This window comes from Wyeomyia smithii, chromosome 1 (genome assembly GCF_029784165.1).
Source record: "Wyeomyia smithii strain HCP4-BCI-WySm-NY-G18 chromosome 1, ASM2978416v1, whole genome shotgun sequence".
Taxonomy (NCBI): Eukaryota; Metazoa; Arthropoda; class Insecta; order Diptera; family Culicidae; genus Wyeomyia; species Wyeomyia smithii.
Genome location: NC_073694.1, coordinates 159695943 through 159716232, shown reverse-complemented (window position 1 = coordinate 159716232; position 20290 = coordinate 159695943). Strand labels below are relative to the sequence as shown.

The following is a 20290-nucleotide window of genomic DNA, read 5'->3' as shown; positions in this document are numbered from 1 at the left end:
AATCACGTGCAATGAATTGTTATGATTCAAGTTATATATTTTTCAGAGCAAAAACATAGATTCATATTCTTTTGAATGTCTAAATTTTACCAATATATTCATAACCGCTGTCATGTCTGCCGAATCGATTCCGTAATTTTTAAATTATTTTTTTTTTGCATTTTTAAGACATTTTACATCAAAAAAATCACAACTCTCATGTCCGATTGAGCTGAAATTTTGCACAAATCATTTTTTTGGGCCAATGAACTAATTGTACATGGTCGGTTTCAGAAATTTCGCATGACCACTTTCGCTGCCACCCTAGTGTGCGTAGATGACTTTTTACCATTTTTGGACGATTACCTGAATCTATTGAGTATCGTTAGAGATCAGATTGATCTTCATTATGTAATACATTTTGTATCAATTGTACATATAGTTGATAAGTAATAATTATTTGAAGTTCATTTTTTGAGGTAAAAACTGATTTCTCTCCGCCGGGAATGGGTTAAATGTATCGAGGGAAGAAAACAAAATGCCTTTTTGTAATATGTTTATTCTTTCTACCCGATCCTGTACGTCATTCCAATAGCTTAAATACCCGATAAGATTACACTCCCCATTCCTACTGTCCCGCTGAAACTAGTCTAACGTCCATGGTAAGTCCATCCCTGGCTGAGTGCCGAAAAGCCGCCCCAGTGTCGATTTAAATCCCCCAGGCTATGCGTAAATTCCACGAGTATATCGACGACCGCAAAATGGACCGCGCCCGTTGTTGGTGGTGGTGGTGGCGGCGGTCCGTGTGTGTACAATTGCTGCCTCGATTTATGGGAATTATAACACCAATCCCGATCGGAGATCAAGGTAGTATGATAACGGGTACATGAGCTTACCGACAACGACGGCGGCGGTCAAAATTTTCTATCCATTAGAGGGCTGCTCGCTTGGTGCGAGCGATGATGATGCTGGAAATTTTGACTAACTTTTCTGTTTCTCCTTTGGCTTATTTTTTGTTGTTGTTGGTAGCTTTAGTCTCGCTTGTAAGTCCTTCGATTCATATCTTCGTTGTTTACGGCTGGTGATATGCTAACTGGTGGCGTGTGTGAGACGCTGCAAGACGAAAAGGCTGGAATGGTTTATGTTTCAGTTGAATAAATGTGGTGACCCCAAACGGAACTCATATCTGGGACAGTTTATGGGGATTACTTTCCAAGTGCTGGGTGCAAGGGCATTCTTCCAGCGGGTATAATGAGCAATTTGATGCTATCACCGATAATGCTGCTCAAACGATGGCTCCAGTCGGGATTTTGTCCGAGGATGGGAAATGTAAGCGGAGGCGGAGGGTAATAACAAAAGTTATCTCGTTTTGCCTTAGGATATCATGCTCTATAGCTTTTTAGAACATTATACCGGACGCGCTTTGTTTTCTGCATTAACTTTCCATGAAATCAAGTTCTTCCCGGTAAGCAGAGTGAATGAATAAATGAGTTTGACGGTGGTAACCTTGGAAGCGCTGCCCTCAAACCACTCGAACATTATTGGAACATTGCATCAGACGCGGTAGAGCTCGCATCATCAAATCTTTCCCGAGCTGGTGTAACGTGCAATTTTCGGTCAATTTAAATTACTCAACTGGCGCAGACTTGCTGTGCATCATCATCAATCAGCCGCAAGGCATTTTGTTGCGTGCTCAATTTCTATTTCGGCTGCACGAAAGGCTAGCAGCCACATACGTTTGTGGTAGAGCCGCGGCCACTGTTAGTTATTAATGGAAAGGAGGCGCGGGTGGGGTATTCACATTTTCTCATGAGTTCATCATCGAACTGGCTAATAGCAGTAATTAACGTCAGCTTTACGTTTTTCTCCCCTCTCGCACAGATCATGCTGACTTCGGCCTCGCAGTATCTCTTCTCGGCGCTGGACGGTCGGGTATACTACGGAGACATTACCGTCATTTTACCACCCCATTGGCCTAATTCTTGCATTCCGTACAACCAAACGCGAACCTCGGCCAGTGGCGAGCGAAGTGACGTAACGATCAAAACACATTCCAAAACCGAATCTCCCTTCTGGACGAAACAGTTTGCGGGCTGTGGCGAAATGGGCGATCAAATCTTCATCGATGCTGACATCCTGGGACGGGACACCATCGGTCGGGAATTTGTCCGTGAGTGGGCCAAATATCGGTACGGTGTTTTCGATGAGGTCGGTTTCACCAAGGATCTTATTTACCCTCGGTGCTATATCAACGATGACCACGAGCTAAAGCTGACAGGTTGCTCGGACGCTCCGGTTCACGACCGTGGTCTCTGTGGCAGTCCTGCATCCTACAATATCAGCGACATCGTGGATAGGAATGCTCGTTCAAGCATTATGTTTGCCGCAGAAGCTCCTAGCGTGACCATGTTCTGCGATGAGGGAACTCACAATCGGTACGCTCCTACCAAACACAATCAGCTGTGTGACCGTCGCAGTACTCTGGATGTAATCCTGAAGCATCCAGATTTCATCATGGAAAATCAAATCAACGTCAACCCATCGATCATAATCAACACCACACCAAAGTTCAGCTACAAAACTCGTAAATCGACTCGGTATGTAATCATCATCGATGAAACGCTTGACATGCAGATGCGAGAATCCTGGAGTTTTCTACGTTCGGCTATACGGAAGTGGGTCGTTTACGATCTACCGGCCAACACTGAGGTGGGAATGGTTCTAGCAAACGACACAGCCACAGAAAAGATACTCCAGATCTCCTCGCTTTACATCCAGGAAAACAAAGATCTTGTCGCGTCATTTATTCCATATTCACCAAGCGATTCTCGTCAACCGGCGTGTTTGAGCTGTGCAGTAGCGGACGCCATCCACCTGCTGAACGAACGTACCCGCATGAACGGACCCGCCAACTCGATCATTCTGGTGATCGCTCCCGGAATGGAATATTCCATCGATCATGTCTCGCTGGCAGCCTCCGCCAGTGCTTCGCGAATTCGCATCTCTACCATCAACTATCCGAACGTGATTCGGCGCCAACCGCTGGACGCACTTGCAGTGTCTACCGGCGGTGCTGCGTTCTCGGTCTTTGAGAGTAAGTACAATCAAGAAAAGAGCTACTTGACAACCTATTTCGAGCTGACCAACGCACTATCCAACATCGGTCGGCAGTACTACGAAGGAAACAAAAACGATTTGCCGATCGAAATTTACCGTAAGGAATTGCTGGATTCAGATGACAACGATGCTACCCATATGATGTCAAAGCGAACCAGCCAAATTGTGACCGGCAGCTTCCACCTGGACTCGTTCATGGGACCTCCGGCTTACTTTTTCGTCTATGTTCATAATCCAGAGTCACCACTGATTGCTAACATGAAACTGACCAGCCCGAGTGGTATTGTTTACTCGTCCAGAAGTGACGCTCGATCCTTGGTTAAACAGCTGATGGTGTCTGCTACGCTCAACGAAACCGGCAGCTGGAGCTATAAAATTGACCGATTCAATGGACATCCTCAGCCGCATTACGTGCAAGTACTCGCGACACCACGTTCCAAGTATGCACCAACAATTCAAGCGCGATCCTGGATTCGGCAGCGAGTCGGTAGTCCCCCCGTAATTTACGCTGAGGTTAAAAGAGGAGACTTGCCTATTATTGCCGCTCTAGTGGAAGTCACAGTGTCCCGCCCGGATGGCATTTGTCCGGCCGGAAGCGGCAACGAGTGTCGTCAGAAATTTCGACTACTAGATACTGGTTCCGGAGATCCAGATATTACCAAAAATGATGGAATTTACTCGCGATACTTCAATGCAGATGACTTCGGCGGTGCAGGAGCTTACCAGTTTGAGGTGACAGCAACCGATAATGGAAACATGGCTTACACCCGGTCGGAAAGTGTACTCAAAGGTGCTCCATCCAGATGTTGTGGAAGCACCGTTCGAACGACCTTGATGTCCTCAATTGTTCCGTTCCAACGGACACTCCAGCCCATCACGGTGTTTCTATCACAGGATCAACTGGATGAAATCGGCTCGCGTACGATTGGAAAGATAAGCGACTTGATAGTGGACATCGATGGTATGAGGGTGCGCCTTAACTGGACAACCCCGGATATGGGAGGAAAAAACATCGCCCGCTACGAGATTAAATACGCTACATCGATTCGCGACGTTGTAGATTATTTCGATACAGCCGCATTTTTGTGGCATCATGATACGCCTCTTATCAATTCTGTTGGTGATGAAAGTTCCTTCACAATGAACTTATCCCACGAGCCTCATCTCATCGGACAGATCCTTTACTTCGCTGTCCGAGCACACGCACTCGGTGTAGCCGGTGGATCAACTTCGAACTACGTAAGAGTATTCGTACCAAAGCCGAAACGAGCCACTTCACTGTCGCCATCCACTTCAGTCGGGACGGAAAGTTACGAATCCGTCTGGTCATCCTACGACGAAATCCGTGAAAGTCACAACCGACGCGTTAACATTCATCAAAGAATCGCCGACACAATCAGCCTGGAAGTTGAAGTTCTCCTTGCCATCATAGCAGGAGTTATATTCCTAATTATCATCATTCTCGTTTGTTGTTACTTCTACTTTATAAAAAAACGAAATAATTCCAACGGGGACGACCAGAAGCGTCCCATTAAACCATTCACCAGCGAGACAAAAACATCACTAGGGCACAGTGTTTTCGTAACAGCAGGCAACGTAACATCTTCCTCATCCAACGCGACCAGCTCGACATCCGCCTCACCGGACTACGTCCAGCAGACGAATGTTAGTCCGAACATCCCGACCATCTACAACTCCCGGACGCTTCCCATCGAACAGAAACTGATCGATGAACTGAAGCACCAGCAACAGATGGCGGACACGCAGTCATTCGTCCTCTCACCGAACGACGCCATCAACTACAACAGCACCCTGTCACGTGGATACGAACCGACGGTAACCATCAACGACAACCGCACGCTGAGTCCATTCGAGTCGTGGTCCGCTTCGCAACTGCTTCAGGAGCATGAACAACACCAGCGTCGGCGGAGCCCGAGTCTCATCGACAACTACCTGGACAATGACGTCCAGCAGTTCTACGCAAGCCAGCATGATCAGATGTCCCTGCTAAACAGTAGCAATCCTCCGATGCCACCACCACCCGTATACACTACAGCAAATCCGCCTTACTACTACGAACAGCAGCAAGCACACCAATTGCAGCAGCAGCCACATCAACAACAGCAACAACATCCATATGGCCAAGATCAGCTGAGCGCGATGACAACGCCGCTGCACGTCACCATTACGTAATAGGCGTCAGCCGGAGCCCGGAACGCCGCTCAACCAAAACGTACCTTCGTAAACCCTATGCCAGATAGAACCCAAATAGAAGAGACTACATCGCCTGCGCGAAGACCGCTGTCTTCCGCCGCCAGTGTCTCCGCTTAGCGATGTTTTGGTGGCTGTGATGCACGATGCTTGAACCACACAACAATAATAATTTCATTGCCGGAAAGACTGATTTCAAGCCGAGCGCACCCGTAGGATTTAGTTGAAGGTAGGTTGTCAAACTCAACGCTTCACCCGTATATGTATTTCTACAATTTCTTTTTTTTTCCATCTCATTCACAGCATTCGCACACTGCGTTGGGATTGATGTCTGTGAAAGGAGTTTTATTTTTTCACGTTATCTCAGATGTGTTTCCTCGATGTCGACTTCGGGCGGCCCGTCCGATAGATACTCACGCAAATTAGGAATTCTCGATAGGTGTTGCTAGTCTCGCGTGTGATTCAAGGTGTTAAACTTGAAGTTGCTTTGGATCGTTCGATGAATGTACATACACTATAAGAATGTAGAGGCCAGTAGTAGTAGGATATAAGATACTAAATGATGTACATAAAGGTAGCCCAAATTATAAACTGATAACTGAATGGAAGTTTAGCTGTGTTGTGTTTTGCTTTATTTTTCTTGTCCGAAACTTCCTCGAGGGTAGGTTCGACTCTAACGTTACGTTTCTCCTCTATACCAGCATGTCGAGTTTCGCCGTTGGGTTTAGTTTCGTTTACCGTGCTGGATCGAAACCCGTACAGTATCGAAATCCGTACACCTTGATTTTTTTTCAGTTTTAAGCATTATAAAAATGAAAATTTATATGATAGTTACATGTACATTGTACATGTAATCATCATATGAATTTTCATTTTTATAATGCTTAAAACTGAAGAAAAACAACACGGTGTACGGATTTCGATATGTACGGGTTTAACACCGCTAGAAGTCTCTCGTCTATGCAGATAAGCCAACAACAATTCCAGCCTTGGAAGACAACATTACACGCGTTATTCACGAGATACCAGCCGAAATGCTCGAAAATATGACCCAAAATTGGACTTTTCGTATGGACCATTTAAAACGTAGCCATGGCCAACATTTGAATGAAATTATCTTCAAAAAGTAAATAGCATAAACCAATTTATCGGCTCAAATAAAGAATTCATACAGTTTTGTAATTTTTATGCGTTTTTTTTTTTTTAAGAAAAACCAAATTCTTAAAAAATCACCCTTTAATTCCTATTGTCATCTAGTTCTATGCTTCGCCAATTGCGTCACAATGATTTTCGCTGTTTGACGTTACAAAACAATACCATTCACCATCATTATAATATTTTGATTTAAATTGACATAAACTCACAAAAAGAATTTTAAATGAAATCTGTAAGTATTTCTGAGAAAAATATCGTTGGGCATGGCTGAGGAAAATAAATCTGTTTGCGCCGTAACTACTACGACTATCGATCGGTAGATCGTGAGTACAATATAGTTAACATTTCTAAAAATTTACTAACTGGGGAACTGCTTCATTATTCATCTCATTAAGCCGATATTCACGAAGAACGCACGTAATATACACCAAAGTTTCGCGAAATCACTGCACAAATAAACTAAATATGCTTACGTGCTTCTATGGAATTGTTTAGCATTGTATATTTAGTAAAATTAGCTAGATTTATCCTGAATTTTGTAAAACAAACCATTTTTAAAAACGCTTCCATATATCAAAATTTGAATCACTGCTCAATCGTATGAACGTAGCCGCAGCCCGTCGTAGTAGGTTACCTAGAAATCCGCTGCAGTTATTTACGCGCAAAATTGGTAACCTAGGTTACCACTACAGTGCTGTAGATTTATGTCAATTAAGCACACATTAGACGAGGCAAATAGTTGCAATAATTGGTATGTAATTTATTTGCGTAAAATTTTTCTTCGGGTAAATATATTTGTTACGCTATTTTACACTATAACAAATATTTGTTCAAAACTCTGTTTGCTAGAATGACATCAAAGTCTCTTTGCTCATTTTTTTGCTGATATATATTTGCTGTGCTATTACACGATGCAAATTATTTCCAGAAAATAAACTTCGTAGAAAATATAACAAATCTTGTTTCCATTGCCCAACAATATTTCATCTGCTACTAGAAAATATAATTTCTTTGTTTTGGTTCATAAAGGCTACCGTTGCAATATAGTATATTTTGTTCCGAGTGACAATTGCCCATCGTAAATAAAATATATATAATAAAAGAAAGTGTTTTTAGTTTGCCCTTCTGGTCATGCTTGCCATTTTTCCTTGGGAAATAACGAGAATCAGAAGGCTGTTTGAATGCGTGCTGGTGCGAGATTGGGTCAAACTTTCAGGGTGAAACGAAAATGCTACAATTAACTGATAAAGTACCACTATTAAATCAAAACTTCTTGCACATGAACAGCTAATTTTTACACAGTGAAGTTCCTATTTCCATTGATTGATAAGCAGCATTTTGTATGGGGATTTTAGTTAATAAACATGAAAGTTTCTCCATCATTCGACTATTCTCATCGAAGAACTATATACTATATATAGAACTGTATTTAGTTAAAATATTTATGTCAATTCATAGTCGAAAAATCAGATCAATTTTCAATGTATTAACATCGCTGTTAAATTTACCGTATTACTTAATTATATTATCAAGTTCAATTAAGAAATTGAATAATAGTTAAATGAAGCATGCTGTAGCAGTGTTGCTGGAAAAATTCAATGGTGTGCCGTTCATCAGACATTCAATCAGTTTGGGGTAAATAACTTTTTCTACAAGCATCGTAACGTCTTACGTCTTCAGAAGAGTTTTTCCCAGGAAAATTTCCTACAAATATTATGTATCGATATATTTTTAGAAGCCAAATTGACATCTCTAGAGAATAAGTTTTGAAAAAGTTGATTTTCCCATATAAAATCGTTTGGAAACTTTAAAAATCGGGCGCAAAAATATAGTTGCACCGATCGATCTTAAAAGTTACACGGTTGTTATAGGACCCATAAGGAACACGAAAAGTGGATGGGAGCGAAAAAATAACACCATCGCTTTTTTCCCATATAACAGTGTCCAAGTCTATTGTACACAATGTGAACCACATGTTGTGGTGTACACTAATGAATAAAAATATATCGTAAAGAGGGAAGCAAAGAGAGTGATCAAAGATCACTCCTAGTATCCTACCCTACCAGTTCGTAAAATGGTCACAATACACGTTTGTCAGTGTATGTACGGGAAATGTCACTTAAATGAAGGATCGAAAAAAACAGCAGTAAAAACCCAATGTTGCAATCCACACACGCGAAATTTTGCTGCACTTTTAGTGCGACCTGAGATAGGGTGACGAATATTTTTACTGGGTATGAGCTCGAATATCAATAATTTGTACTTATATTAACGAATCCATTGAAATAGTCGCATATTCAAGCGCCTCTGCAGCCTGCAGTAACCACTCACACCAAACACACTAGTTTCAGCAAAAATGCTGACGGAAAAACACTTTAAATGTGAACTCTCACTAATACCCCGTTCACACTACACCGCGTGTCACCTGATATCAGGCGGTTGGTGCTATCGAGGCCATATCACCTAATATATCACACAATCGAGCTATCATCGGATATCACCTCGGCTACATGATATCGCGGATATCATGTTCGAAAACCAATAAAAACCAGATTTGCAGCAGTTGGCAACGGTGAAAAGACATTTGACCCAACCCTACAAATTTCTAAATTCGCATTGCATGCGAGTAAGAAGGAAGAAAATAATTTTGCTCTTGTCACCCCGCACATTTTGACAATTGCATATGAGAGTTCACGTAAGTACGAGTCAACTAGCTGACATCTCTATCCTAATTACATTGCTCTTGTTGTCTAGTTTCTGCTGCGACCTGTTTGTTTTCTACTCTCTTTAATTACCAAAGCAAATGTCAAACCATATCATATGACTGTAGTGTGAACACCCGAGGTGGTATCCGGTATTATCTGGCGATATCAGGTGATATCCGGCGTAGTCTGAAGGCATAAGCAGAGAATTCGCACGAGTTGGTGATAGCCGTGCTGCCAGAACCCTCTCCTATATCAGCTTTCATGATTTAGGAAACCTGATTGTAATCATGTATTTTGCAGCCCCAGAAATGTAACATGGCAATGTAAATAATTGTACGGAATTATGGCACATTTAAGAGATAAACGGTGGTCGTCTAATAAACATCACGATCGTGACTACTTTTCAGAAAAAAATCGGCTGATACGGGCTAAAATTGACTTGAAATTACGGTATTTCCTAGTTTAAACCCAGTAGCGGGTTTTAACTCAAAAAACTACCTGCTTTTTATACTAATCCATAACCGACCTTTGAGTAAGCATGACGTTAGATTTTTTGATCATTTCTGTAAAATGGTAGCTGACTAACCGGTGAAAAACATAACCCTGATTAACGTATTATGACATGGATGCCAGATGAGAAGACATAATTTTGGAGATAATACTGGTCGACAAAAAAGAAAAAATATGCGGCCCTAAAGTTCAAAATAGTCGCCTAGAAAGATTATAGCTTTGTGCAGAAGTACGTTAAAGTGCGTCAGAATGTCGCATAGTAATTGCTCGCCAGATGCGTTCAACGTTATGTTTACGAAATACTACAAGGTATACAGCCCTAGGGTTGTATGAAATGGTGACGTGGGACCGAACACTGTAATTAGGGGATTTTTTGTTACAAAATATTCAGTGTCTGCAGACAGAATCAATGTGTTTGCTTAGCGACTTTACGTATTTTTATTTTCAGCCTCCACTGGAAATCGATTTTTGAAATATATTCAACAACACTCGAAAGAATATCGTTTCTGTTTGGCGATGTTATGCCTTTAGAGCAAGATTGCGCCAAATGACCGATGGTCGAATATCGACCATTTTTGATTTGATTGAAACTTTGCACACGTATTTGGCTTAGCAAACTGAGCATTTTTCATAGATGGAGAGATTTTTTACACCCATGAGTTACATTCTAAAAGGGCGTATGCCTCTTGGCATAGGTTTTATTCGAAGCATTGTAGCCCAGAAACCGTTGGTTGTGTAGAAAAACTGTCTGAGAATGAATTGTAGGGAATTAAAAATGCACCATTGAAAAAATATACACTGTACAAAAAAAATTTTTTTGACCAAAATAAATTAAAAATAAACATTATATTTCAATTTAAAAAAAAAATGAGTTGAATTTTTTTTTATTTTTTTTTTAAAGAAGCTTGACGTAAATGCGCAACTTTTCAAAAAAAGTCCAGGATGGAGAAATGAAAAGTAATTTTTTATGGTAGATTAATTTTTTAATGAAAATTCTAATTCAAACATTTTCCAAAATATTTGTATTCTGATGATTTTAAAAGATGCAGAGAGTCATTTTAAATCAAAAAGCGCTTGGTAGCAAACATTCTAAAGGCATCGGTTTTCGAGTTATTTTAAATTTAAGCTCGAAAAATTATTAATATTTCGGAAAATACACGTTTTTCTTAATTTGTCCATGGTTCTCCAGCAAAAACCATACGTTCATTGGGATGCTTGATCAAAAATATACAATTCATTCTTTGACAATAAAACGATTGGATAAATAACTCAAGCGCTAAACCTGAGCCTTCCTACACGTTCCCCCTTGCCGAATGTTTTATAAAAAAATATGTTTGTCATGCAACACTACCTACTTGTTTACTAATAACAACTGTTTGTAAAGTACGCAACCAATAACTACTGGGTTACCTATAATATCTGTTTTCGTATATAAATACGATTGCACTACTCTAGATGTGTTAGTAACAGTTTGCATTTTGTGAAGATGAATAAAGTGAAAATGGAATACACCAAGCCCAAATGCTGTAAACCCTTTCCTGATCATCGGTGCTCATCAAGCTTACGCAAATTAAACGAAAACGTTATTGCAAAATTAAAAATATTGCACAGTCAAGCTCATTTTAATACGTCTTTATCAACTTGTGATTCGTGTAGTTATTGGAATGATAGTCAAGCCACCATTCATCCCTTCGTTGTTTACTATTCAGAATCTGGAACACTTAAGAATATCAGCTTCATCTTAATATCGGAAGTACTCCATCATGATACTGTTGCGGTTCAGGTGTTTATTGCCAAATTAATGAGTTTTTTGAAAACAACAATAGAGTTGAAAAAAGCGATATTAATGTCTGATGGAGCTGCCTCACAATATGAAAATAGAAAAAACTTTGCAAGTCTTGGCAAGTTCAAAACAAAATATAACGTCGATGCAGAGTGGCATTTTTTTGCGACTTCTCATGTTAAAGGCCCATGCAATGCAATTGGTGGCATATTAAAACGAATGGCAGGAAATGCAAGTTTAGCTAAAGAGCATGAACATCCCATTACAAGCGCAATTGGTCTAATCTGAAAAGTAAATAGAATTCATCAAAAAAGTCATTTAGTTGGGTATCATATGAAGAATATGAACAAAGAGTAACAGAATGGAGCAATATTTTCAAAAAATCTATAATGATAGCTGCCACACAAAAGTATTACTCTTTTGTTCCGATTTTAGAAAATAAGATACAAACGAAGCTGTTTTCAAAAGATGACGAATCATTTACTTATGATGTATATAAAATATAAGGTGAAACTAGTTCTGTAAAGTATGTATGTCATAAAAACGTATGTTCCTAATATAATAAAACTCGAAAATAAATACCTGATTCTTATATATATTTATATTACTTAGAACATTTAACTCTTTTCTTTAGAACCGTTCGCTAAATCGTTTTGTTGTCAAAGAATGAATTGTATATTTTTGATCAAGCATTCCAATGAACGTATGGTTTTTGCTGGAGAACTATGGACAAAATAAGAAAACCGTGTATTTTTCTAAATAATTATAATTTTTCGAGCTTGAATCAGAAATAACTCGAAAACCGATGCCTTTAGAATGTTTATTACCAAGCGCTTTTTGATTCAAAATAACTCTCTGCATCTTTTAAAATCATCAGAATACAAATATTTTGAAAAAAGTTTGAATTAGAATTTTCATAAAAAAAATAATCTACCATAAAAAAATTACTTTTCATTTCTCCATCCTGGACTTTTTTTGAAAAGTTGCGCATTAACGTCAAGCTTCTTTAAAAAAAAAGTTAAAAAAAAAATTCAACTCTTTTTTTTTTAAATTGAAATTTAATGTTTGTTTTTAATTTTTTTTGGTCAAAAAAAAATTTTTTTGTACAGTGTATATTTTTTTTATAGTGCATTTTTATTCTCTACAACTCATTCTCAGACAGTTTTTCTATACAACCAACGGTTTCTGGGCTACAATGCTTCGAATAAAACCTATGCCAAAAGGCATACGCCCTTTTAGAATGTAACTCATGGGTGTAAAAAATCTCTCCACCTGTGAAAAATGCTCAGTTTGCTAAGCCAAATCCGTGGGCAAAGTTTCATTCAAATCAAAAATGGTCGATTAAATTTTCGCGTATTTCCAGGCGATTTAAAATGATTTTGCTCTTTAGTATTTTTTGTGCAACATGTATTTGACAAGGAACAAGCATATCGTGCTTGTTGAAGAAGCACCAAAAATTTCTCGTAATGCGTCGAAGTCAGAATTAACTCTATATCTTAAAAAACCAAATCCAATAATACTTACGTTATCATAATGAATGGTTTTGTCTCATTCAACACTGAATAAATCAAATCTATGATATGGACTTTACTTTCAAAATAATATGGAAGTCCTTACAAAAGTTCATTAGTTGGCAAACATAAAAAGATATTTTAAACAAAATTATGAACAAGTTCCAGCAAAAAATCATAGGAATCAACAATTCCATTTTTGTTTTTGGTTGAAATTTTTTTTTCAGTTGCCTACAACTACCTTCGCTGTATTATGAAGACAGCTAATATACGTTTATTATGGTAAAGCTTAGAATAATTATATATCATCAAACAATTTTGAAATGTAAAAAGAGATTCTGAATGAATCTTAGTAAATAAACCAAAAATTCACTAGAATTCGCAGGCTCTTACTTTTCTATACATTTGTATGTTTGGAAATTTAATCTTTCGATACTATCCGGTCACATTTATTTAGTGATTATCGAAAATAAAATTAAATAAATATCCGTTGCAAAAATTTACAATACTAGTTGAGTAATTTATGGTAATCTTATTTATGAGATAAACTTTCAATCACCATCAGCAGCAGCGTTGCAGTTTTTCCTCGATTGCACACGAATAGAAATGTACGAATAAAAGTGTACCACTGCAATACGAATTGTACCGCTGCAGTACGAATAGAAGTGTACCGCTGAAATGTATGAATAGAAGAGTACCGCTGCAATCATAGACGACAAGAGACCTGCGGCTCTTTACTCCACTGGCATTGTTGCTTTCACCGGCATATTTTCTTTCGCGACATCAGTTTTTATTAGGTTCTGAAAGCAGGTTTAGAAATTGTTCAAGAATGGGGATTGTTTCAAATGTTTCGGAAAACTTTTACCTTCGAGACATCATATTAGTCTAAGCTCATGGAAGCAAAAATAAATTGACCTATTGGGACGGGGAGACTCTGTCAATTTATATTTCGATACTAGCTGACCCGGCAAACTTCGTCCCGCCTATTTTTGTGGTCAATTTAATAATTTTCAACATTCCAAATTCATTGATTTCTTGCGATTTGTTTATATCGTTTGAAATTATTGATTTTATCGGAATGACAACATCCTCGTTTTCTGCCTTTAGTACATCACCTCTCCGGAAATACTCATATTGGGTGGTATTCAGTTATTTTCGTTGTTTTTCAAAACCTGAAAGTGGTCATCTTCGAATTCAAGATGGTGTTCAGGGTCAATGCTTGGCGTCTATACATCATTTCGATTACGGAAATATTTATATGTAGTAGTATTCGGCTGTTTTCCAGAAGTTGCCATTTTACAATTTAAAATGGTGCCTGAGGTCAATTTTTAGTTTCATGCATCATTCTGGTTAAAGAAACGCGCATATTGTGTGGTAATTGGTCACTTTATGTTTTTTTTTCAGAAACCGGAAGTCACCGTCCTGGATTTTAAAATGACATTAGGAGACAATTTTTGGCCTCTGAGCGTCATTCTGGTTGAAGAAACACCTATAATAGGTATTATTTAGTGATATTCGGCTGTTTTCCAGAAACCGGAAATCACCATCTTAGAATTCAAAATGGTGTCTGTGGTCGATTCTAGCTCCTGTGTATCAATCTGGTATCGAAGCATCTCATATTGGATGGAAATCTGCCATTTTTGGCTGTTTTTCAGAGAGCGGAAGTCGCCATCTTGGATTTCAAAATTGTATTTGGAGACAATTTCTGGTCTCTGAGCGTCATTCTGGTTAAAGAAACACTCATATTGGATGGTATTTGGTCATTTTCGGCTATTTTCTCAGAAACCGTAAGTCGCCATCTTGTATTTCAAAATGACATTTTGTGACAATTTCTGGCCCCTGAGCATCATTCTGGTTAAAGAAAAACCGATATTTGGTTATTTTTGGGTCATTTTCGGCAGTTTTCCAGGCACCAAAAGTTGCCATTTCACAACTTAAAATGTTGTCTGAGGTCGATTTGTGGTTTCAATGCATCATCACGATTTCGCAAATACCCATATTCGGTGGTATTTGGTCATATCTCGCTGTTTTTCAGAAACCGTAAGCGCCATCTTGGATTTCAAAATGGCATTTGGAGACAATTTCTGGCCTCTGAACGTCATTCTGGCTAAAAAACACCCATATTAGTATTTGGTCATTTTCGGCAGTTTTCCAGTCACCGGTAGTCACCATTTTACAACTCAAAATGTTGTCGGAGGTCGATTTGTGGTTTCAGTGTATCATCACGATTTCGGAAATACCCATATTGGGTGGTATTTGGTCATACCCCGCTGTTTTTCAAACCGGAAGTCACCATCTTGGATTTGAAACTGATATTTGAAGACATTTTACGGATAGAAACCGGAAGTTTCCTTCTTAAATTTAACAATGGCGTCTGGAGTCAAAAAATTTTCTTGCTCTCAGAAACCTCAACATATCAAATTTGGTTCCATTTGCTTGATAATTTCTCGAGATGTGCAGAAATTTGTGTGGAACCCCTCCTTCTGAAGAAGGAGGGGTGTCGAAACATTATGAACATATTTGTTACCTCTAAAAACACTTACATGCCAAATTTGGTTCTATTTGGTGGATTGGTTCTCGAGCTGTGCGAAATTTGTGTTTCTTTTGTATGGGACCCCTCCCTTTTAAAAATTGACGCCCCTCCTCAATTTGTTATGGATATATTTGATACCCCTAAAAACATCCACCTGCCCAATTTGGTTTCATTTACTTGGTTAGTTTTCGAGATGTGCATGAATTTGTGTTTCATTTGTATGGAACCCTTCCCTTTTAGTAGAGGGAGGGGTATCAAACTATTATGGATATATTTTTTGACCTAACAACATCCACCTGCCAAATTTGGTTCCATTGGCTTGGTTAGTTTTCGAGATGTGCATGAATTTATGTTTCATTTGTATGGGACTCCTCCTTTCTAGAAGAGGGAGGGGTCTCAAACCATAATGGATATATTTGTTACCCCTAAAAACATCCACCTGCCAAATTTGGTTCCATTTGCTTGGTTTGTTTTCGAGATGTGCATGAGTTTGTGTTTCATTTGTATGGGATCCCTCGCTTCCAGAAGAGGGAGGGGTCTCGAATTACTTAGTCACCTTTCTCGGCCCCTGAAACCCCTATATACAAAATTTCACGCCAATCGGTTCAGTAGTTTCCAAGCCTATATGGAACAGTCAGACAGATAGACAGACAGACAGACAGACAGACAGAGCTGCATTTTTATATGTATAGATTGATACAGAGAATATCACAGGAAACGGATGGTGTCCACTCACGTCGTCTGTGTTAGGAATGCTCGCATGTGATTGGTTCATTGTTCGCGTAAATTTGTCGAACTTTTTATCAATTTTTCCGCTTAGCAATGAAATTAGAGTGATAACAAGCATATTACAAAATTGTTTTACATTTTATTTATCCAACAACATATTGGTTATTGTTATCCATCATGTGGTTATGCTATTATTAGCGTTTGAAATCTGACACAACATTTGCCAGTTTTATTTGCAGTTTTACAGAATGCTTTCCAGTATAGTAAGCAAAGACGTAGTCCCACGTCAAAAAACTAATTCAACTCTCACAAAAAGTTGTCTGTTTTAGAGACACCTAAATTCACAAGGAATGGTTGAAAAGCTATAATCTCTCATTTTTTCCAGGTTGTGCTGTAGGGCCAAACCTGTGTTCACAAGTGTAATAGAGCTCGTGTTGATATGTGGAAGCCTAATAGTCGATTGGTTACCCGCAGCCGCTTTAATGAGTTTACTGGGATTTTAGCCAACTGGAAAATATTAATTGGGACAGATAAAAACATTTTTCCGTGGAGTGCGACTTGACACCCCTCTGTAATGATTTTTCCTGAAATCAGACTGTCTTGAAATCATTTACGGTTGTTAAGTTTCAAAACAAATTTTTCCAATAGTTCTGTTGTTAAAATTTGAAAAGTCAGTGAAATATGTATCTATTTTGACATTTCCTATTTAATGAAATAATAAAATACATACCGTTAAAATACTTTATTACGTGTTCCAAACTGTGCGCCAGTGTTGTCAGCACTATCAGTAGTAGCGACCACAGACATTCTGAATTGAAGAACTGTTCTCGAAGAACTAGTAACCTTCGAGTTTAAAGTACAATAACTTTTCGATTCATATGTGCTTGAAAAAGTTATGGTTGATCGAACTTCAAATAAAGTTCAAAAAATGATAAATGAAAATAAATAAATATGGATTCTTGTCTTGACTTCTATTGATTGCACAAAAGTAAGATTTTTTTTCCTGTATGGACTTCCTCACTGCGACCAGAATCGTAGGATCTATTGTGAGATATGCCCGGGTGTCTGTTGTATCCCGCACTTCTGTTAATAGCAATACCTCTATTGAGAAGTGGCATACTTATTATTATTGTTCATCAGTGCTTGTGTGTAATGTGCTATTCTTCCTTTACACGCTTATTGTTCTACTATAATGAGAATGAGAATGAGAATAAACCCATGCTTAAGTCCATTTTTTTTGACACCGGATGGCCAGGTTCTACTAAGATTCGAACCCACGACCATCCGCTCGACAAAGCGGACTCTGTAACCTTGCGGCTACGCAGCTCCCCAAAAGTAAGATTACAATCGTATATTATGTCGGAACCGGACTAAACTTAAATTCGTAAGAAAGTATGAAATAAATCGCTTTCAGTTGCGAATATTATCGTTTATAAATTTATCAAAGAATCCCGTACTATTATTTTTCAGTGCGTATATCGCCTCCAAAACAGTACGCATATGCTGTATTTTGCGCGTCTAGTGTGAGTTTGTGTGATACATATGAATACGAATATTTCAATCGAAACACGAATATGCGTATGAATATGCTGACTGGAACTTTTTTTGTTGTACTGTTTTAAGTTTGAAAATAATTTGATTTGAATAATTTAAAACAACCTGTTTGTACTCATGATTGTTTAGCGCTCAAGCACTCCTCGTATGTTATTGAACCCTTTGTCGAAAAACAGGTCGTATAAAGAGTTTGATAGATTTATACTACATGAGGTAACACCATCGTTATCATACGATTGTGAAGATCGGGTAGTGCCAACGACGATACTGTACTTGAATGTTTTCATGAAACATCGCCTTAAGAATATAATGAATAATATAGTGAATAAAAACCAAAAAAATCTCATTTTCCGTTCTTATTCTTGAACTGGTTTCCAACAGAAGTTATTCAAAGACTAAAGCGCAGTGGTTATGCAACGAACGCATTATTTACACTTGTTTTGCGGTAGATTTGACAATTTTTCGGAAGGTTTTACCACTACAAGCACAATACCTTACCTGTAAAAATAATGCAGTTGTAGTGGTTTATGCCGAAAAAATCATCGACAGAATATATGATTGTACACATGAAATGAGTTATGTTACAGGTAGGATACATTAGTTGGATACAAACACAGGATACAAACAATTGAATATACAATCATCAAAGTAGAGCTTTTGATTAAAGAGAGTTGGATTTAAGTGTTTTTTACTCCCTGGGCGGTTTGAAGATTTTTTTGAATTAAGCGTTTCAGCAAAATTATTTTACCACACTTACTGCAGAAAAACCAGCTTGTCGAAGTTCGGTAAAATGCAATTGATATGAAAAATGGAATCCACTGCAGTATACTTCCGTTCCGGAATAAGTCCGGAAGACACTTTGTTATGCAGCAGCACATCTTCTATTGCTCGATTGCAGAGCGCTTTGCCGGAAGCGTTGTTTCTAGTTCCGAGCAGTTTGAAAAGCTTCCAATCGCCGGAGAGCACAACTAAAAGCTTGCTCCAAATTGGTGTCATGATGAACGCGGAACACTTTTTTGTCCGTCTTCCAACTGGTATCGAGGTTGGGTGTCCGTCATAAGCGTCGTCTCCCACAAAAGGATCCCAAATGCTGGTGTGAATCTTGACTGCTGTTATAGGCGCAAACTGAAAGGAAAAAGAGGGAGACCTCCGGTAAATTGGGTATCCTTTTTCACAGCCTCTGAATCTTGGTTTGTGACGAATTTATGGCGCGCAAGGCAACACCAACATTCTACATCGACATGCAATTTTGCCGCCAGTAAAACGAAGTACACGCTATTGTAGTTGGGAAAATTCTTCCCTTAGTGGGAGGAAACTTTACTCCCGAACAGCGCCTGTGAAGAGGCTGCGATGCCCGCGGGTTTCCAAGCGTGAAGTCAGATCACGTTCGGTCGATGTTTCTGTTGTTAGCATTTGGCTCGATGGTGTTTCTTGTTTAGAGTGCATACTTCCCAGAGAAACACGTTCGCGGTTTGGATGAAATGCCAATGCCAGCGGAGCAATGTCAGATAGACTGTGGGGGCGGACGATCCGGTTGATTAGTATAAATTGGAATATCCGAACACAGGAAAGTCAGCCGAGAGCGCTGTGCCTAGCGTTGCTAAATTTTGTTCAGACAATGCTGGGCAAAAGTGATCTGAATTCTGCCGAATATTTGTAGAACATTTCGCTGAATTTATCAGCTGTTGAGTTCTCGGCAATAAAATCTAAGTGTGTATAGTAAGACTATCCAATAATCTAAAAAATTAGAAATTGAGAGAAAAAAAAATTAATAGTAACTTTAACTTAACTATCACATTGTACCGCCAGATAAATGGAATTAAAAGTATTTTATCCTATAGTTACTGTTGCGTAACCAATCTAACAACGTCACGAATATGTTCACACGTTGCTGTGTAACTCCTTAAAACTTATGTTGAAACAACGGAGTTATGATTTATAAATAAGATCGCTCTTTGAAAGTCGCTCAACTTCAGCACATAATTTTAGGAATAATATGATGTAAAACTGCTTATTATACTATTCGCACTACAACCTGATTTCGGTCAGAACATATGCAAAAAACCCTTTTCTTTATATTTCATCAGTAAATACAGATTTGTTACAACACAATTCATCCTGAATGATAGTTTACTCTATCTCTCTCCGGCAGTCGGACTTTTGTTGCTGGAATCGTTCACAAGCACGTTTTTAGATCCAAAGTAAGACCGTAATAATAAATCATCATTTTCCACATGACCGAACTGCTTGCCCCACGTTTTCCAGGCCATCCCGTAAAAACAGGTTTCTATAAAACTCGAAAGGTGATGAAGGTTGGACATAAACATTTCTCCTCATCCGTCAAAAATCGTACTTGTATATTCAAAATCTAATTTTATTTTACGATTTCCGATCCGTCCCTGCTTTCATCCCTAGGTAGCGAATGCCCTGGGACTGGGACGGTGGCAGTTAAGGCAAAACAAAGAATTATGATGACGACACATTGTTGTAAATCACCTCCGCA

General features: G+C 38.8%; 1 protein-coding gene across 1 annotated transcript in view; it reads left to right on the top strand.

Moving 5' to 3' along the window:
* The window catches only part of LOC129732122 (calcium-activated chloride channel regulator 2-like), a 48273-nt gene extending 42353 nt beyond the window's left edge, over window positions 1-5920 (top strand). The window contains exons 2-3 of the mRNA XM_055692658.1: window positions 1861-5536; window positions 5611-5920. Coding sequence (XP_055548633.1) covers window positions 1861-5289 — 3429 coding nt within the window. The 3' untranslated portion in view covers window positions 5290-5536; window positions 5611-5920. The remainder of the gene's footprint in view (window positions 1-1860; window positions 5537-5610) is intronic.
* The last annotated feature ends 14370 nt before the right edge of the window (window positions 5921-20290 follow it).